The 19,189-nt window shown below is 41.3% G+C and overlaps 1 protein-coding gene across 2 annotated transcripts; it reads left to right on the plus strand.

Moving 5' to 3' along the window:
- Positions 1-372: 372 nt before the first annotated feature.
- Positions 373-17,705, plus strand: prss56 (serine protease 56). Of its 2 annotated transcripts, XM_088616140.1 has the most exons (17): positions 373-3,680; positions 5,320-5,414; positions 7,408-7,566; positions 7,893-8,093; positions 8,488-8,541; positions 8,643-8,832; positions 9,122-9,230; positions 9,845-10,001; positions 10,364-10,506; positions 10,812-10,971; positions 11,926-12,114; positions 12,813-12,983; positions 13,786-13,970; positions 14,318-14,834; positions 15,873-15,932; positions 16,128-16,237; positions 16,691-17,705. In XM_088616140.1, exons 2-17 carry the CDS (start codon positions 5,321-5,323, stop codon positions 16,862-16,864), a joined length of 2,673 nt encoding a protein of 890 aa, XP_088472266.1. In that variant the 5' UTR covers positions 373-3,680; position 5,320; the 3' UTR covers positions 16,865-17,705. The 2 variants fall into 2 exon arrangements, with proteins under 2 accessions (XP_088472266.1, XP_088472256.1); XM_088616130.1 differs by lacking the exon at positions 373-3,680 and having other exon boundaries at positions 4,010-5,414.
- Positions 17,706-19,189: the final 1,484 nt, after the last annotated feature.

The raw sequence follows: 19,189 nt of genomic DNA on the forward strand, positions 1-19,189 counted from the left end.
ATTAACCTTCAATCAATGGAGAATGTCATTATTATTTGATTTATTTTTATTTCACGAAATACAACTTTAAATAAAGAGAAAGAAATAGACTACCTAATTTAGTTTGACAACTGCAATACTTGATTTTTCCCTTCCCCACAAAAGGTATTTACACCTTGCAGTTGTCTAAAATTGACCAAAATGAAAACCTGTATTACAATACCTGTTTTCCGAGATACAGGTAAAAGTGGTTAATGATGTGTACAGGTAATTGTAATGTGCCAATATATCTGTCAAACCTTTGCTTTTTATTTAATACAAACTTTGTAGTTGCTTGGCATGCAGCTCTGTCTTGAAGAAGCCCTTTGGTCAGTGGTTTCCAATGTCTGCTTTATTCACATCTTTAAAATTAAGTGTTGCTTATTCTTTTTACGACTTGCTCTTATGTGCTACAACCTTTGTGTTGGCACTCAGTGCCGTAAAATGCAAACTAATTTTATTTAGCACAATATTTGGCATGTACCATATGTACCAAAAATCCATATGTGACCACTAAGTTCTTTTAAAATTAAATTACTGCTTTTCAGCTTGACTCAGGCAGTGGTCCCTGAGGAAAGAGCCAATGTTATAAACTAACAACGTCTGGTCTTTTAACATGATTTTTTGTCTACGTACCCCAGTGACCTACTTTTGGTTTCATTCACCAGATCACAATGGGAAAGGGTTCCATAATTGTTGACAGTACCTGGCTGCTCTTCATCGGGGGTGTTGAGGTTTTCGTAACTGTGTGTGTCCGTTTTGTTGTTTTTTTATGTAAGACTCTGATACGCCTGAGTCGTACAAAACCCTGGCCTCTCTGTGCGACAGCTGCAGCTGGCTTGAAATGTGCGTCATCCCCCACACTGTGAAGATATGAGAGTTATTTTACTTTTCAGGACCCCTTCAGCGACAGTACAGGGAGACTGCCTGTACGGACAATCGCCAAGGCCCAGACGCAGCGCCCCCCTGCCGAGGGTTAATCACGAGAATAAAATAACGATCTGCACAATTAGCTCAAGTTCAAGCCTGCAGGCCCCGGGATTTTGTGGACCCCTTAAATGAGGGGAGGGGGAATGAGAGACCCCTCACACTGAGCCGACGGCTGTTTAAAAAAAACAAAATGTTACAAAACCCATTACTTTTACACAGCTGAGTTGAGTCTGGCAAAATAATAATAATGCTTTTCCCTTGGGAAATATGTGTAAAATGTGGAGTAATTGAAGGGAAATTTAGGACACTTCGAAACAGAAAAGTTTCATTAGAAACAGTTTATGAATTATTAAAGGTTCATCTTTAATTGACGTTTACAGAATGTTGCATGTAAATAAAACAAATCTCAGATGCTTTGCGAGTCTTGGTGAGTAATGGGATGGGAGACCTCCAGGGAAAACCAGATTGGTATTGTAAAGAAATGTTGGTAGACCAGTAGGTGGCACTATTCCCTATGCATCGTAATCTCTACTGAGAACAGTGTGCTGGGGAAGGTGTTATCCTTTGGATGATGTGTTAAACTTTGGTTGTGATCCCATGGCCTAAGAGTAGGTGAGTTAACCCATGTGTCCTTGCTAAATTCCAGTTTGGTTTGCGAAATTTGGTCTATCTAAAATTTCTTCTTCAAATGAAATGGGACAGCTGGCAAATTATTATTAGTGAATGAATCAGTCTCCTATTAAGAAGACAATTATTACATTATTTTACCAGCCCTTGCTTTTCTTGAAGTTCTTGAACAGTATTACATGTAATTTTGGGGAGTTGTAATTGAATTGTAAATTATCACTTAACAGTCTTTTTACCCTGTGTCGGAAGCCTATATTTAGTTTTTCGGGAATACTGTGACAGAAGCTGTGCATGAAAGCAGTTTTTTGTATTTGTAAATACAGATCACCCAAAATCATATTTTTGTATCTCTTGAACAAAGAGTGTTTTTAATTAAATCACAGCAAAACAAAAGAGTAAGCCACCTGTCCCTAACAGTGATTGTCATTAAGCTGTACACCATTTTTTGGATGGAAATGTTTTTAAAATACAGTGAACAACACATGGCTCTTGGGTGTTTGGCCCCAGGGGTTCCTACTTTGCAGCTGAGCTAGGATCTCAGCTGACTGTGTGTGACCCAGTGCTAGTCAATCAAGACTAGTCAGCTCCTCCTGGAGTACATTCTAATGAATGAAGGGCTCTTTCTGTAATAAGAGAGGAGAGTTTCACCAAGTGAACTGCTCTGGAATGATGATGGTTTTTATGTGTCATTTAGTTTCTCGTAGTTATGGGGATGGGTCTGATGGCAAATTTCTCTTTTTGCATTATGGTAGTCCTTTTAATCTCAGTGAAAAATGTGAACAGAAATTGACCCGAGGCACCAGTAAGTTTAAAAGGTAATAACATTTGTTTTCAACTCCATCAAAAAGTTTTATGCTCAGGGACCAGTAATCTGTAAGCAGTCATTACAGAGTCACTGACTTGAAACTCCTCTCAGGAAGAGTTTGAATAGGAAAAAAATAACAGACGTGTGATGAGGACAGTTTTAACAGACTTCTGGAGAAGTACACTACTTTAGTAAAACGCCTGAAATGTAAATGGATGTAGCCATCTGACCTTCTTTATGTATTTTTCTGATTTCCTTCCCGTAAAAAACATAGCAAGAAAACAGCGTGACAAAATTCAGCCTTCTCAGTAAGAATCTCCTACCTTAGCATTATTCACCTTTTGCTCATTTTGTTAGCATATTAATTCCACACTCTCCTATAGTTATCCCTTTGGGGACAGAGCACCACAGCTTGGCCCTGGAACAGGCCGTCGGTGCCCACAATATTGGGGAACAATGGAGGACAGTTTAATCAAAGCACATCAAAGGGGGAGGGATGAAAGAGACCGCCCGCGTTTTCATGCCATCTCGCTCTGCCTGGGTTAGCTAACAGTTCTGAACTCCATTGTGCAGCGTGGGTGCACAGAAGGGGCTGGAAACAGTTCAGTGTTTTCTTACACAGTCCCGAACCGGGGTGGGGAGGCAGGATCTTCTCTACAAAAGCATCAGCCGACCATTAGAAAGCGTGTGTTCTTCTTGATGTACAGAAAGATTGGCGATGAGCCGGTTACACACACTCACACACGTATGTTGGCATTGCAGATTATGCTGTCATCACAAGCCAGTCAGCACTCGGGGGATTTTATGTTTTTAGTTGCAATATTTTGCTCGTTAACAATTTTGTACCGGTGTTAACAGCACAATATTCATGTAGGCAATTTTTTTTAATGTTGACTCCAATTTACAGTATATTTTGCATGCACTTTACAGTGCATTTTATACAAAATGTGTGACTGGTATGTAACTTGACCTCAAAGGTAGGACAATCCCTAAATAATAGAATATCAAGCTGATGCATACTGATATACAGTATATATATTTAGAATGTAATTGACTGCTAAGAATCAAAAAGAAGAGTGAAGCCTTCTGTGCCTTGATAGGATGGGTTTTTGTAATATGAATTACTTTTTTGACTCTGGATATAGTTGACAGTTCAAATGTCAGCAGGATGACTGATACTGTTCCAAATGACACTGGCTTCTCACACAGGTTACCACAAGATCAGCAGGGGTGCCCAGAAGAGGCAGAACCAAGTATCCATCATCCCATCACTAAGTTAGCCAGGCCAGAGATGGTACAGGTGGGATTTTAAATTGTCGTCTCCATGGTGCAGGAAACTTTAGGAAGGAAGTAATTCTGCATCCCTATCCTTCTAGTATAGGCTTTAGGATCCTGCCACCTTTACCAGAAATAAATAACTGTCTTATAATGAATGGACAGATTATGAAGTGGTCTATGCTTTAGCTGAGTGCAGTAAAGTGAATTTGAGAAACGCATGTTTATGGATATGACATCCCATTCAGATTGTATCCTATCTTGAACCCATTATCTTCAGAACTAGGTTCTAGGTACCATGACTCTATATTGGACTAAAAACTATTGAGTATGAATGGGTACTCCTGTCAGGAAATCCTTACCTGACAGGAGCATTACCACCTTCTCATATAGTCACATCAAATATCAGAAGCTAAGCAAGTCTGGGCCAGGTTGGTTCTGGGGTAGAAGTTCACCTCTAATTTCTCTAAGGGTTTTGGAGAGCCCAAGTCCAGCAGGTTTTCTCAGCAGCCTCTAAATCACCAATTTCTAAAGGCGTGGAACAATTTTACTCTCATCAATTAAACAGGTGGTCTCAATTAGGTGGAGATAATTTTGACAAAAAAAATCCAGTATCGTATGAAGTTCCTTTAATTGAAATATTGCTATGATGTTAAACTGTATACATCTCCTGGCACTTATTTTAAAAGTAAAAGTGTTAACCCAAGTGTCCTGACTAATTTCCACTTGTACAATCTTGCTTTACCTACATTTATTCAATTGGTGGAGCAGTTTCTCACTTCTCCACCTGACCTGCCTTGTAGCATGGTTGCTGGTGCCGAATGGCTGCCATGTGTCGTCCAGATGGGTCCTTCACTTCAGTGGAGGTTGAAGTGGATCCCCTTAGACTTGTGAAGCTCTTTGGGATCCAGTGTGCCGAAAAAGTGCAACATAAGAGCTAGGAAGAGTTGTTGTTAGTATTACCTGAATGTATTATTGTTTTTGTGAAACAAAATAGAGCTGTGTTGAGAAATACCAAAATAATCTGACCTGGCAATATTGTATTGTAAGAGAGAAAAGTATGAAAATGATCAATTGGGGCGGCTTGTCTGTGATCGTTAAGGGACAGCTTTGAAGTGGGGAGGCTCACAGGGACCGGGAGACAATGCCTCCTTTGAGAGACAAGCAGAATAGCAGACATCCCCCCTTTCTCTCATTCTCTTTCCAAGCACTACAGACCACAGCCATCTCTTCCCTAACTTTCTTTCCAGTGCTAATGAATTCAAACAACAACTTCCCCCCCTCCTTTTACACAGAACCAAGCCCCTTTTTAATTTCTAGCCTTGGCAAGTTTTAGATGGTTTGCTGTCACCGTCTTAATGAATTCAGCTGTTTGTGCATTGGCCATGGAAACACCCCCTACTAACCAAACAGCCCCCCTTCTGCTGTACCCCACTGGACTCTATATATACCCCAGGCAGCTACGCGCACCTCCCTGTCCATTGTTCTTGAAGTAAACTTGTAGACAGATGCCCCTCAAGCAAGTCTGGGAGAAAGCTGAGAGACTAGGGAGCTCGGAGACTGCTACTACAGAAACCCTGAAACAAAAAGGCCCTGGCGATTCCTGAAGGCATCAGACTTAGGTTCTGATTTTAAAACTTTTTCTTTTCTTTTTAATAACTGAGAATGTTGCTGGTCTATCTTCTGCAAATCTTGGATTGCAGTTTTGCTGCACCTACAGGAAGAGAAGTCTATAGGCTGCCTCAAAGCACTTTACAAGGTAGAAACATTTCCTACTCTTCTCTTGGGTGGCGTGTCTGCATGTGTCAGCTATATCGTGTGTGTTTTAGGATTTCTGCTGATGGGGCAAAGGTAGTGCTGTGTTGTCACATTAATAATATGGCTATTTACTGGATTTTGCAAATACATTAAATGACCCAAGAAAAAATAATATTGAACATTTGAAAAAAAATCTTGCAGACTTTTCCAATTTATACATTGAATTACATGTGAACAATTTTCAATGCCTACATTGACTATTTTGATTACACCCAGCGAGACTACACTATTTTACTTTGATCAATACAACTACAATATGATCATGATAAGTAAGTGAAATCTTAAAATGCAATACTATGTATTTTTTGAAAAATTAAATAAAGACGTAATAGGATTAGTTCTGGATGAATAGTTTATCTCTGTAGAGACATACAGTTGAATATTTCTATTCATTAAAATCCTTTTAGTGCTAGGTTTAGACTCAATACATAAGATCTTAGTAAATGTATTGAGACCTTATAACACTACTGTAAATACTATAAGCACTAAAAATACTGTAAGCAATTTAAGTTATCAGCATAGTTATTTGAAAATAAAAAAATTAAGTTGCAACAATACCACCAATTCTGGAAGTCAACATCTTTAAGTAGTAAGTGAGGTGAAATGATTCTCAGGTTCAAACTTGCCAATAGTATTCATCCGGTTCACTTTCCTGTCATTTGTATTTCTTACATGCTGATCTCTTGTTAAACTAATTTTGTGTATTTCATTTCTACTGTATATTGTCTTTTCAAGTCTGCAAACAATTGCAGCAAATATACTGTACAGTAGTTTCCAAAATACTTCTCAACACAGTTATAGACTGTGGAAAGCATGGTAATGTTGCACTGTAATACTATTCTAATAGCGCTGGAGTATGATGTTAATGTGTCTGGCAATACAATTTTGCAAGTGTTTTTATGGAAACTGTGATAACTGGAATAGTACTTCAACACAGGAGAGAACACTAAGGTAAAGAATCATATACATAGAATTATAATAATACAAATATATATCAAATTATGCTTCTAAATATTTACTGTGATACAACATGGTAAAAGCAGATTAAAGTAAAGTTCAGTGATATGGTGAAAGAACAGAAAGGCAAAGGAAAGTTAAAGCAAAATAAATGCAGGAATTAGAAAGTGAGATCCTTGTGAACATGACTTGCAGATTTACAATGGTTAACTTGCAAAACTGTGCCTTCTCTATATTATATTTCTCATAGAAAATCCATTCTTGGATTTCTGTTTTCTCTTCTGTTACTTTTTAAATGAAATTGCATTATACTATTCATTGCACTGAGAAGAAAAGTCCAGGCTCATCAGAAAGCCTTGTCCTGGGTGTCTAAGTCTTCAAACAGCTCAGAGAATGTTAATAACTTTCTGTTTACTTGGACTGGAAGAGCTGTATTTTTAACAGTTTTCCCTGCTTTTCTCTGCTCTATGCAAAACTAGCTCTCCTGTGTAGGTTTATTACACCATAGTGCAATGGAAATAACACCGTACGTGCACCATCCTATGAGCTTTCTTGTGCAATATCACCAATTTAGATGGAACCATCTAACACTTCAGAACTCTTAACTGTATCTCTTATCCCTGTATCTCTCCTTATCTATCTCCAATTCTAATAGCTCTGAGACTGGACCTCAAAGGCAGCAGTCCATAATGTTTGTGACATTACCTTAAACTGTCAAAAACACAAGACCACAGGAACAGGGTTAAAATGGAAATAGAAGACCCTTAACCTACAGTAGCTTTTCATTTGTATTTAAACCCGTATGTCTAATTTGTGCAGTGAAGCATAAGGATTTGTTCAAAACAGCCTTGCCTTTCCCGTTGAGACCTCTATCTTGCTTTCTCAGTACGCAGTATTTCCAAGTAGTCAGTGTCTTGTATCTGGGCCCCACTGCTGACAGCTGCCACCCTGCTTTCTCTCTCCCGGTGCCCGGGCAGCCCTGTCAGAGCGCGGTACGGTGGTGCTGGAGGCGGCCCTGGCCAGTGCCCTCTCCGCCTTGGAGCTGGCAGTGTCGGAACGGAGCCGGGCGGAGCGGGGCTGCAAGGGCTGCCCGCCCTGCCTCTTTCAGGACTGTGGACAGCGCACGGGACCTTGCGGTAAGAACACGCCGTTGGACCTCGGGGTGTGTGTGGGGATTAGGGCCAGACTTCAGACTTCAGACATGGTGCCTCCTGGTTTTGTTTCTGACTGATCTCTCAGCTGCTCAATTAATCTACTTGCTGGAAGGTAATATGCTCCCCCCCCCAAAAAAAAAAAAACTTGACAAGAATTGCAATCAATTGTAAGGATTCCAGCTAATTGTAAGGTATGTAATTAGCAAATTAATTTCCTAGAGAAACCTGTTCGCTCTTAAGGCTCAAAGTCTCCACACATAGTTCACGCTAAACACATTATCTACATGAGCTTGTACTTTATTTTGCAGATCCATTACAAGCTGGCTCTTCAGAGCCCAGCTGTGAGGTGATTGACCAGGCACAGAGGCTATCGGATGAGAGGGATCGTAACTGGGCACTGAGCCAGGCATGTGGGTACTACCAGCGACGCTGCCAGGCTGGAGAGGTGGGGAAGGAGAGCTGTATCAGGATCATGGGAGAGAGCTGCAGCGCCCGTGTCCTGCAGTGCAGTGAGTAGAGTTCTGATTAGCCTTCTGATCACTGGCACTGATTTCAGTGGACAACATGCAAGTTGTCAGATCATTTTTTCAAAGCATTACAGAGCATGAGCTCCAATTTGGTAACCAATCACTTATTCAGTATTGTACGTCCAGCATACAGATCTAATACGGTCGAAATAGTGAATATATTTTGCTTTGATGAACAAGCATGAGTCCCTTCTCTTTTATTTAGACTGCATATCTGTTAAGAGTAAACAGTGAAACACAAAGACAACGATTATTATCTGTTTTGCCCATTAGTGTTAGGAATCAAATGTAATTTATAGTTAAATGCACTGGCAGGTAGATGGAGAGAGAGACTGACAGCCATAACTTTTGATTGACTGGGTGTTTCCTCTGACAGGGTTGCTGAACACCATGCAGAACCTGGATACGGTGTCCGAGACTAAAGGCCTAGGTACCTTTGCCTGTGTTTCAACTTTCGCTTCTAATAATCGTCTTAGCAATTTGTGGGACATTACTCTGACCCATTCCACTTTTCTGGTCCTTTTCTCCCAGGAGTGTGTGGGAGAAAGATGGTGGCAGTCCAGAATGTCACTCAGCCACGCTCAAGAATAGTGGGGGGCTTTCCTGCTGCCCCTGGTGCTTGGCCCTGGCTGGTCAATCTGAGGCTGGAGGGAGAGCTAATGTGTGGCGGGGTACTTGTGGATAGCTCCTGGGTCCTGACAGCTGCCCACTGTTTCACTGGGTGAGTTCCTTGCCATTCTTGTGAAGTTTATTGATTATAAATCAGCACTAGTTACTTATTTGGCAGCGCATGAAAGCAAAGAGAAGTCAAGTGGAATATGTGTACATATTTATACAGTATGTGCTTGTGCGCGTTAGTGTTTTGTGTTGTGTTGTATGTGGGAGAAAATGCTACATTGAGCTAAATCTGGAGGTTGGAATTTCACTGATCACCTTTACATCTTGCTGTGGGATTGGCTAGTGTTTTTTGCTCTGGTAGTTTTGCAAGCAGACTCTTATTTTTCTTGCAGGAGCCGTAGTGAAAATTCCTGGACTGCGGTGGTGGGGGAGTTTGACATCACGAAGACTGACGCTGAAGAACAAGTCATGAAGGTCAACCGCATCATCAGTCACCCCAAGGTCTCGACCAGTCTCGTCTCAGTGTGTGTCAATGTGTCTCTGTCCTGTGTGTCTGATGGCAGTGTTTGTCCTTTCCCTTTCTGTCGGTGGGTCTGGCACGCCCTTCAGTCAGGTCTTATCAAAATCTCACCAATCATACCATTTAAAGTTAAAGATTAGACAGAATCCGCACGGTGATAAAAGGCACGATTCTGTAGAAAGTGATACTTGTAGGTGAAAATATTCCCGGACAGTCCCGGACATGACTACTAAAGATAACCTTGTCACAGCAAAACCAAAACTGTTTAAGAAAATAAAAATCTGGATAAATGACCACTAACCTGATTCGCATCAGTCTTTTTGTCATTTTTGGCTGCTTGCAGAGTCTTGCTTTTGTGAGGTGTACAACTGCCTCCGTGGCCTCATTGCAGTTGTGTTATAAAATCAATATACAATGTGTGCGCCACTGTGATTATTCTCTGTTTTCTGTACATTGGGTTAGTGCACACTTTACACTCTGTTAGAATTAGAAATCCGGTAAGCTCAATTCTGAACACTGGAATAATACAACATTAAAAGATCTTCCAGTGTTGGGATGGAGGTGACTTTGTCTGAGAGTTTTCTCTTTTCTGCAGTTCAACAAGAAGACCTTTAACAACGACATTGCCCTGGTGGAGCTGACGTCTCCAGTGGTCCTCTCTGACAGGGTGACTCCTGTGTGTCTGCCCTCGGGCGAGGAGCCAGCCGTGGGGACACCCTGCTCAGTGGCTGGCTGGGGCTCTCTCTATGAAGGTAAGGGGGCAGCGGCCTTGCAGGGGTTTGAAACTAAGGGTTTTAGAAAGATTATTACTAAATGCTTTACTAAATTGTAAACTAAAGACTGAAGTGATAAACTACAGATCATCACTAAATGCTTTAACACATTATTTATATTTTATAAGCTTATAAATTATTATTTAGATCCAGCTTTATACTGTTGCATACTACTGTATGTAGTGAGTATATTTATTTTCTCATTTGAATAGAGTTGAAATCTGACCTATGTTTTCTTAGGCCAGTGGGAGGTTCATTTAGCTCCAAAATTTCCCGAGTCTCCTCTGGGCACATGGGCACTGTTGGGAAAATGACTGACCTCACCGCTCCTGTCTTTCTAGATGGCCCCTCTGCTGATGTGGTCATGGAAGCCAAAGTGCCCATTCTCTCTCAGAACACCTGTAAAAGTGCTCTTGGCAAGGAGCTGGTCACCAACACCATGTTCTGTGCTGGCTACCTCTCTGGGGGCATTGATTCCTGCCAGGTGCGTTCTAGCTGTACTTGTGCACCATAGACTCTGCCAATATCACTGACCTGGAGAGTGGAAAGACTGGTATGATAAGAGTTTGACGTAGCGTGTGAGATCTATACAGCCTTCAGAAATGCCTCCTGTTCAAGGTAAAAAATGTATATAAGGACATTTTTAATGAAAAAACATTAGGAAGCTTTGCTCATATAATATTTTATATTGCATGGTGTATGTGTTACAGATACAGTAGATTTTCCTATTGAATTTTGTCAGTCAGTTCGAGCTCCTTTCCCAGCTTTGTGTTTGCTCTTTTCGAGCAGGGTGATTCGGGAGGCCCCCTGACCTGCCAGGACCCTGTTTCAGGACGGTTCCAGCTGTATGGCATCACATCCTGGGGGGATGGCTGTGGAGTGAGGGGGAAGCCTGGGGTGTACACCCGTGTGACCGCGTTCTCTGACTGGGTCCGCAGTGAGATACAGAGTAAGGCACAGCACGGAGCTGCTGTATACTCTGCTTAACTGCTCTTGATTGTGGAGAAGTGAGACGATCTCTTGGGGGTTCTTCTTATATCTAGTGTTCTGTGCTGTAAAGTAGTGTATGTTGTATTTTAATAAATTGCTTTCTCTTGTCAGTCAGTTTGCAGTCATCTTAGAAAGCTTGATTTCTATGTACACATCTTGATTTCTTAGAAAGATTTCTATGTGCATATTGATGGTAGGGCTGCATTGTCACCAGAGTAAAACCGTAAATACAAAACTGAAGCTTTGCACCATAGCACAAAATATGTGATGCAAAATTCAGTAATATTATTCTAAACCCAAGTCTGGTAAGGCTTCAGGATCATTAACTGTCCTTAGCACATTAGTAGGATAGACCTAACAAGTTGTGAGCAGCTATATCGCCCTGCAACTCACAACTTGCCACCCACTGATGCTAAGCAGGTGTGAGCCTGGCCAGTACCTGGATGGGAGACTTCCTAGCCAAGGTTGCTGCTTTATGGGTGTTAAAGGTACCAGTAGGGGGCACTCACCCTGCGGTCTTTGTTACTGCTAATGCCCTAGTATAGTGATGGGGACACTATACTGTAAAAAGGCATCGTCCTTTGGATGAGATGTAAAAGATCCTGACTTTCTGTAGTCATTAGAAATTCTTCAGTGTCTCTTGAAAAGAGAAGAGGTGTTACCCCAGTGTCCTGGCTAAATTTCCCCCTGGTCTTTATCAATCATGCCCCCCCCCAAAAAAAAACCCTCTATGAACTGGCTTCATCATTCTCTTCTCCTCCCCACTGATAGCTGATGTGTGGTGAGCATTCCTCTGCACTTTGGCTGCCATCACATTCAGGTGGATGGTGGTGGTAGAGTGACCAGAAAAGTGCTATATAACACTGATGGTGTAAGGAATTATTATGATAAGTTCCACACTTTTCTTTTTTAGAGTCCTTGGGGAGTAGGGAGCCTACCTGTCCCGAGCTGCTGCGCACATCAGAGCTGTCAGAGGAGCAGCAGAGGTCAGAGTTCAGTGCCCTGTGCCGCTTTTATGTCAACTCCTGCTCCCCGCTAATGGGCCCTGCCGCTTGCACCCACCTGGCCGAGGACAAGTGTCGCACCCGCTACAAAAAGTGCCGTGAGTGTTTCTGCACACGCGCCAGCTCACCTCCGCGTGAAACTTGCCGTGCTGTCGTCAGAGCAAAGCCTGGGCCCCGCCACACTCCCTTCTCAAGGCAGGGCCAGACGTGCCCGTTGAGGCGCACTGCTGTGCACGTTGCACGTTGCACGTGCACGTTGAGGCACTTCACCTGCTGTGCCTACTGTGCAGTCACTTGTTTGTAGAAAGGGCTTCTCTTAGCCCAAACATCACCTCGCTTCATATCCACAAGCACTCATCCACATTTCTAAAAAAGGAAAGTCTGGAAGTGCTGCTTGACTGAGCTCCTGACTGTAAGCAGTGAATTTCAGTGTGATGGCCACTGTCAGGGTTTTTTCTCAGTGACTCTAGAAGGACCTCTAGGCTACTTTGACATCCTGAAAGCCATTCCTCTCTTGACATATAATGCTTATAATGCCCTTTACTTTATTTTCGCTGTTGGCCTCAGATTCCTATAATAGCAATAATAGCTTTAAATAATAACATTTTTTTCCACAGTCAGTCTTTACTGACACTCAGTAAAGCTAGAAAAATAGATCCTACAAAGCAGCATTTGTTCCAGTGCTTAGAGGTGTTTTCCGCGGATAATCGAACTGCCAGCACTGCTCATTTGTGAGGCCTGGTTGAGCGCAGGGAGTGTTTGTGTTCACTGGTGCTCTCTGGCGTTTTGTTGGCAGAACTGCGCTCCTTTCTGCAGACTCTGCTGGACCTCCTGCAGCGAGCAGATGTCTACATCAGAGAAAAGGTGGACCTGTCCTTCTTCACAAAGACTCTCCCTCAGCTGGTGGAGCACATCTACAGCACTGCCTTCACCACCCGTGAGCGCAGGGAGGCGCCTTCCCAAACAGGTACAGCACTCCCACGTTTACTTACTCTGACTGTCACAGAGCTGATAGCTGTCGGCCGACTTGAGACAGTTTATACTAACATCTGTTTTGATATGTATTTACATTTTTTTGCTCTTTTGAAAATTGTGCAAACTCTAAATATTGTTTGCCCGAAGCCGTTCATTTTTTCCACTATGTTTTGAGAACATTCTGCCCTTAAATGCTTCCATTTTTAAATTACAAAATAAATTCCCCGTGAATTGACATAGATGTGGATTTTGTTTCATGTCACAGATGAGCATGCTGTTACACACAGTCATTGATTCTACTACCAGAATGCAGCAGTCTGGAGCCTGTCCCTGAAGTCAGGACCTCACCCTTGACATGGGTGTCCATGAGTCCATCACAGCGCTCACAGATAGGAAACACGTTAGGGACACCAGTAAACCTACAGGAGCTACAGTAGCATGTTGTAAGCTTGGGTGTTAGGGCAACACATACTGTAACAGCAAATGAGATTTTGCTATGTCAGGAAAGGGGCCTAAATCCATGTCACAATGACAGCAGTGGCAACAGCTCGGCAGGTGGACCTTATGTCTTGCTGTCTCCTCTCCTTCCTCTCTCTCTCCTTTCAACTGGAACAGGAACTAAAATACTACAGACTTCACCGTGCTAAGCAAATATAACTTCACCGTGCTAAGCAAGTGCAACAAAACAACTGCAACTCAATTGAACAGGATGTACACACAACTTCCCTAACTTCCAGCTGTATTGTCTTTGAAAAGGGCATTTCCCTTGGCTAACGAAGGTATTATTCTAAAAGAGCAGGTAGCGCTGTCTGTCCGGCCTGGAGATGTTGCTGGCCGCACAATCCCCCTTTTTAAGGAGGTGGGACCTCTTGTGGAGGACTGGGCTGAGTACCTCAGGGGGATTGCTGAGGATCTGGATAACCAGACCAACCATAAGGACCACAAATCACCACACCAGGAGAAGACCTTATTTCTACAGGTACTGTACGTGCATCAGGTGCTGAGACCCCTGCACCTTACAGCTCAGTACTTCAGTCCTTTTCTTAATCTTTATTTGATATAATACATCATTTGTTGTGTGTAGATGGTTCCTGGTTATGTTCTACCTTAACTTGACAAAAAAACTGAAAAGCTTCTGAGATTTCAGCCTTGGACAGAAATGTAGGCTGGTTTGTGAAGTGGAATTCCAGTCCTGAGTGGAGTCAGAGTGGAGGATTAAAAGGACATTGTAATTTATATAAAAAAGAAAAAGCTGCAATTGATATAATTTACCTTAAAATTTTATTAGTTAGTAGCTAAAATGTTTCTCTGCCATTGGGTTTGCAGGCTGAGGCCCCTGCTGTACACAAGCTGGAGAGGGAGTATCGCTCTCTCATTGAGCTTCTGCACTCCAAGCTGGGTTCTGGGGTGGCTTCATCAGCAAAGGACAAGTACATAGAGCCTCTTCAAGAGAAAAAACCTCTGCAAGGTGTAGATGGAGATCCAGGCCTAAAAAGGACATCAACACTCACTGCTTCTCCTGAACTTCAGGAACCTACCCTAATATCTGCCATTTCTGCAGCAGGGGAACTCAAAGCCAGGACAACGAAGGGAAGTTATGGAGAGCTTACTACCTCTATGCCCCAGGGGTCTGATCTAGCACATGCAACAGCTGCATTTGAACAGCATGAACCCAGTACAGTCAAGGCATCTACTGTAGAATATAAACCGGCATTTTCTGAGTCTTCAACCCAGGCACATGCTCTCACAAGAAGTGGATTGAACACATTACCCTCTTCCCCCACGGGGACTGTTTTTGCTGCATCCCAGCCAGCCATAGAGTCATCTTTCACAAAACAGATGGGTAAGCTTCCTTTGCAAATGTGGATAAACAATGTTGAATGTATTTAATTTATTCAAATGAATTCACTGTTTTAAGACGAGACCTGGCAGATCTTAATGGACTAGACCACTCACCCCTCAACATTTCTAGCAAGGGACCCAAACTCACAAGTTATTGCCTTTCTAATGACCCATCTTTCCAGGGGAGAAGGTACTACTCCCTGTACTTCTCTCCAATCCTCCCACATACTCTAAATCAGGGATATGATATTTTACTCCACAACCCCTAGAGTCTTCTTGGTTTGGTTCCACCTGAAGCTGTTACATAGTTAATTAATTAACCACTTAGTTGTAATACTTCCAATTTGACTTAGAGGTATTTTATGAATAACTGTACCTTTAAGGAAGTTGATGTTTTAAGTAATCAATAGTAAAAGACCTTAAGAATTATTCTATATTTCTATCAGAAAATAATTGTTAATTGTTGAATTGACTATTCAGGTTGAAACAAAGCCCCAAAAATACACTTCCCTTAGGAACTGAGTTTGATAGCCCTTCGCTTTCTATAAATGGACTATATGAGTTTCAATATATAGTTTAAAAAACATATAGTCTAGAAAATAGACATTCACTGTTTACTCAGACTGCTATCCATGCTGTACAGTGCAGTAACTGCTACTGAATTTCTGACATTGAAGTGTAGTGCTGCCTAATACCATTTTAAATTCGAATTATGGATTCTTATAGACTTGAATTAAACGTTTTAAATATTTAAATAATATCAGACCAGTGTTTTATTGGTCGGACTGTGTTGATGGCAGTATTAAGAACTATTATTAACTTGCCATTACCTCAGATGAGAGAATGTATGAAAAATTGTTGCAATGTCTGTGGCTGAGATCCATTATTATGAATTATGATCCCAGTGGCCCTAGGCATTTAGGAGTGCAGGGTGTCAACTACTATGCCATTTGTCCGGGTTTCTGCAGTGTTCGGTACTGGAGATTGATCTCTCTGGATTCCAGACGTAACCCTTACCCAATGAATATATTGTTTTCAGAGGTCTATCCGAGACATCGAAATCTGCACAAGAGACAGGTGTCTGGGACCAGCAACATAGGTAAGAAACAAATAATATACAGTAAGACCTCTTTGAGTCTGATTTTAACAGGAAGGGAATTTGGACTGCAGTTTAGAATTGAGGAAAAGGCTATGTGTGAGTATTAAGAGATCAGAGATGAAAGATTGTAAAGCTGTTAGTACTAAAATAATAAGTCACATGGCTAACTGCTAACAGATTGCTCTGATGTTGCAGCACTGTGCCCTGGTGTGAGTGAATCTGCACAGCATGTTAATATGGTCAAGGAGGCATACCGCTGGATACTGGGAATTCCCAGCAAGAACCTCTGTATGACCTTCCAAGAGGTGAGCTCCCTGTCATATTCTCTTATTTTTCTCTGCAGTTGATTGCCAGTTTCCCTTTAGGTCCCAACCTCACATGGGACCTAAAAAGAATCAAAAGCAACTCAACTCTTTGAAGTGAATAAGAAACCTAGAAATATCTGTTAAATTAAATTGAATCCACCGAGTTGTGTAACCTGAGCTCATGTGGAGCTCAGTTTGCTGCACTGTAATTATCAAGCACCAGGATAAATAAAAATCTGTTCACCAACTGTGATGAGAAACCTTATGTGGAAAACTGGACACCTGCTGGCTTAAGTGATAGCGATTCCACTGTGTCTTACCGCAGGCTTTTCTCGGAACTACAGTGCGTCCATTTTGCTTCTTTTGGTTTGATGGAGAAGTATTGTTTTGCAAACATCATGAAAGACATTTAGGTTCTGCAGCGCAACAGATGTGTGTCCTGCTTGTTAACAGGTGCTTGTGGACATCGCCTCCAAGAATGAGAAAGGCCTGTATGAGGCGCGGGTTCGAGCCACAGTTGGTGGACGGCCTTTCACGTTCTACAGCCTGGTGGGATTGGAGAGTGAGTCGTTCTACCGCAGCATGCCTCGGGTCATTGCTCTGGCGCTTGATGCACTTAAGACATAAGGTTAGAATGGCCAAGCATGTCTAGCAGGCATGGTGCAGGGAATCTCAGTTTCTCCATGTGGCCTGTCCGTCAGCATCTTTGAACGACACAGTCCCCTGAATGCCAAAATGATACATTAAACATATACTGTATGAAACAGCAGGTTTATGAATGTGGAATCCAGCTGTGTGGCAGAGTCTGAACTTTATCTTTACCCAGACATCTTCCTCTAGTTAAACAGCAGGAAGATGGACAATAGATCTTGGTTTTATGCACATTAGATGTTCTTATTTGTATTTACAATTGTCCCAATCTGAATTGATCTACATGGAATCCTTTCTTTGAACCCTTTGAACCCTTGAATTTCTTCCTGTTGTCCTGTTTTGCTTTGATGGTTGCCATGCAGTGCTTATGCCTTGTTATAGATTTTTGTTGTGCCAACACTTAAATATTTAAGGGCAGTACTTTTTCAAAGTACTGCAAAATATATGAAACTCTTTTAGAAGAAAACATCATTCACAAGAGCCATCAACTACTAATACAAGAAAAAAATTGATCCTGAATTTCAAGTTCTGGAATTTCTAGCCAGTGTTGAGTGCTGAAGTGAAATTCTGTAATCAGAGTCTACCAAATTAGGTGATCTCGCCTGTCTTTAGATCCAGTTCTCAGTCTTATGTTAAAACCTGTTTATAGATATGTACAGATGTCCACATGATAAGTTAAAGAATTGTTTTGACAAAGGTTGAACCTTTAAAAAAATACAAGACTGTAAATGTAATGTAATTCTTAATTTTTATGATATATTTATTTGTATAGAGAAGAATGCTTTGTATTTTTGTTAAAAAAATAAAACCCTCATTTTTAAAAAAGTCATGCTGTATGTATGATGTTGGAAGAACTGCTAATTAATCCTATATTTCTAATGTACTGTATAGTCATAAAACAAAAAAGCCCCAGCCACATTTTACAAATACTGGAGACCTGGAGGAGTGACAAGTTAGAAATATGTTACCTGTTTCTTATTCAAGTGAAGGATTTTTCCACTGGTATCACAACAGAGTATGTTATGAAAACGAATCTTTAATTTAAGACAAGGCAAACAAATGTGTTATAAAATCTAGTGTTAAAATGTAAATAAAATGAGATATTATAGGTTTAGAAATACAGTACATTGCTTATCATTCCATACACTTATCCTCATTTCACATTAGTGTTCCTGTTATGTGGTTCCCAATTAAAGACAACTTAACATTTTTTAATGAAGGGGCTTGGGGAGTTAAAAATGAAAGCAGACAATTTGAAAGTGTCTTTGTACAAACCTCACTACAGGGGTTTAAGTTGGAAGCTCTCACAAAGAAACTGAGAAAAGGAGTTGTTCTATAAACTATAAACGTTACTGAATTACTGGACTTTGTTAATGTGAATTGCAACAATTAGGCACACATTCAAACAGGAAAATGAAGTGTTTGAATGTTCATGCTAATTTTGGCTTTATTCTGCTCCTCCCACCCAGTACTGTATATACAATATATGTACTGAACTCAGGCTCGTTCTGCTGCCTTCCCAGAGCAGCTGTTCTGATAGGTGACTGACAGCACGGTGCCCATCCCCCTCACTGATGCAAAAAATAGACAGAAGAGCATCAAGCAGGCACACACTCCCACTGACCTCTGACATGTTTCCCTCAAGTTCAGCAGGAGCAATGGAGAATTTTAGTCTTGTTTTATTGGTATACAGTATGTTGGGATGATTCCTTTTTTTTCTTGCCTAAGTTCTTAAGAAGACATTTTAAGGCTGTTCTTTTCCATTTTGTTGTCCTGTAAGACAGGACAAAGAGCTGCATCGATCTTTCAGTGTTGTTCTGTGATATAATGTGTACTACATGAAGGAAATAGGCTGGATTCTAGGATTGTTCTGTAACATCTTTACCAAGAAACAGCCTTTTGTTTTGTTTTAAATCAGATATGAACTTAATAAGAAGTCCTGGTATTCACGATTTCAAGGTTCCTGATTCAAATGGAAGAATAATTGTAGAACTCTAAAATAATCATCCCCTGAAAGGTTTTATGTCTTACTCTCACAATTTTTTGGGAGGTTTTTCATCCATTTTATATGATCGGTAAGCCAGGCGTCCTGGTGAGTGATGCCAGTTCTTCACAAGATCATGGGGAAAGGAGAAACTTCAGCCTCCCGAATGCCTGGAGAATACTCACATGAGCACATAAAGGGAGAACTTGCAATCTGCCTGGTCATCCAGGCCATAATCAAACAGGAACCAAGACTTATGAAGCAACAACACTGACTGCCACTCCATAGCCTGGATGTTTTTAAAAATAAAATAGATC

The sequence above is a fragment of the Lepisosteus platostomus genome, chromosome 2 (genome assembly GCF_059453375.1).
Source record: "Lepisosteus platostomus isolate fLepPlt1 chromosome 2, fLepPlt1.hap1, whole genome shotgun sequence".
In the NCBI taxonomy this organism is placed as follows: domain Eukaryota; kingdom Metazoa; phylum Chordata; class Actinopteri; order Semionotiformes; family Lepisosteidae; genus Lepisosteus; species Lepisosteus platostomus.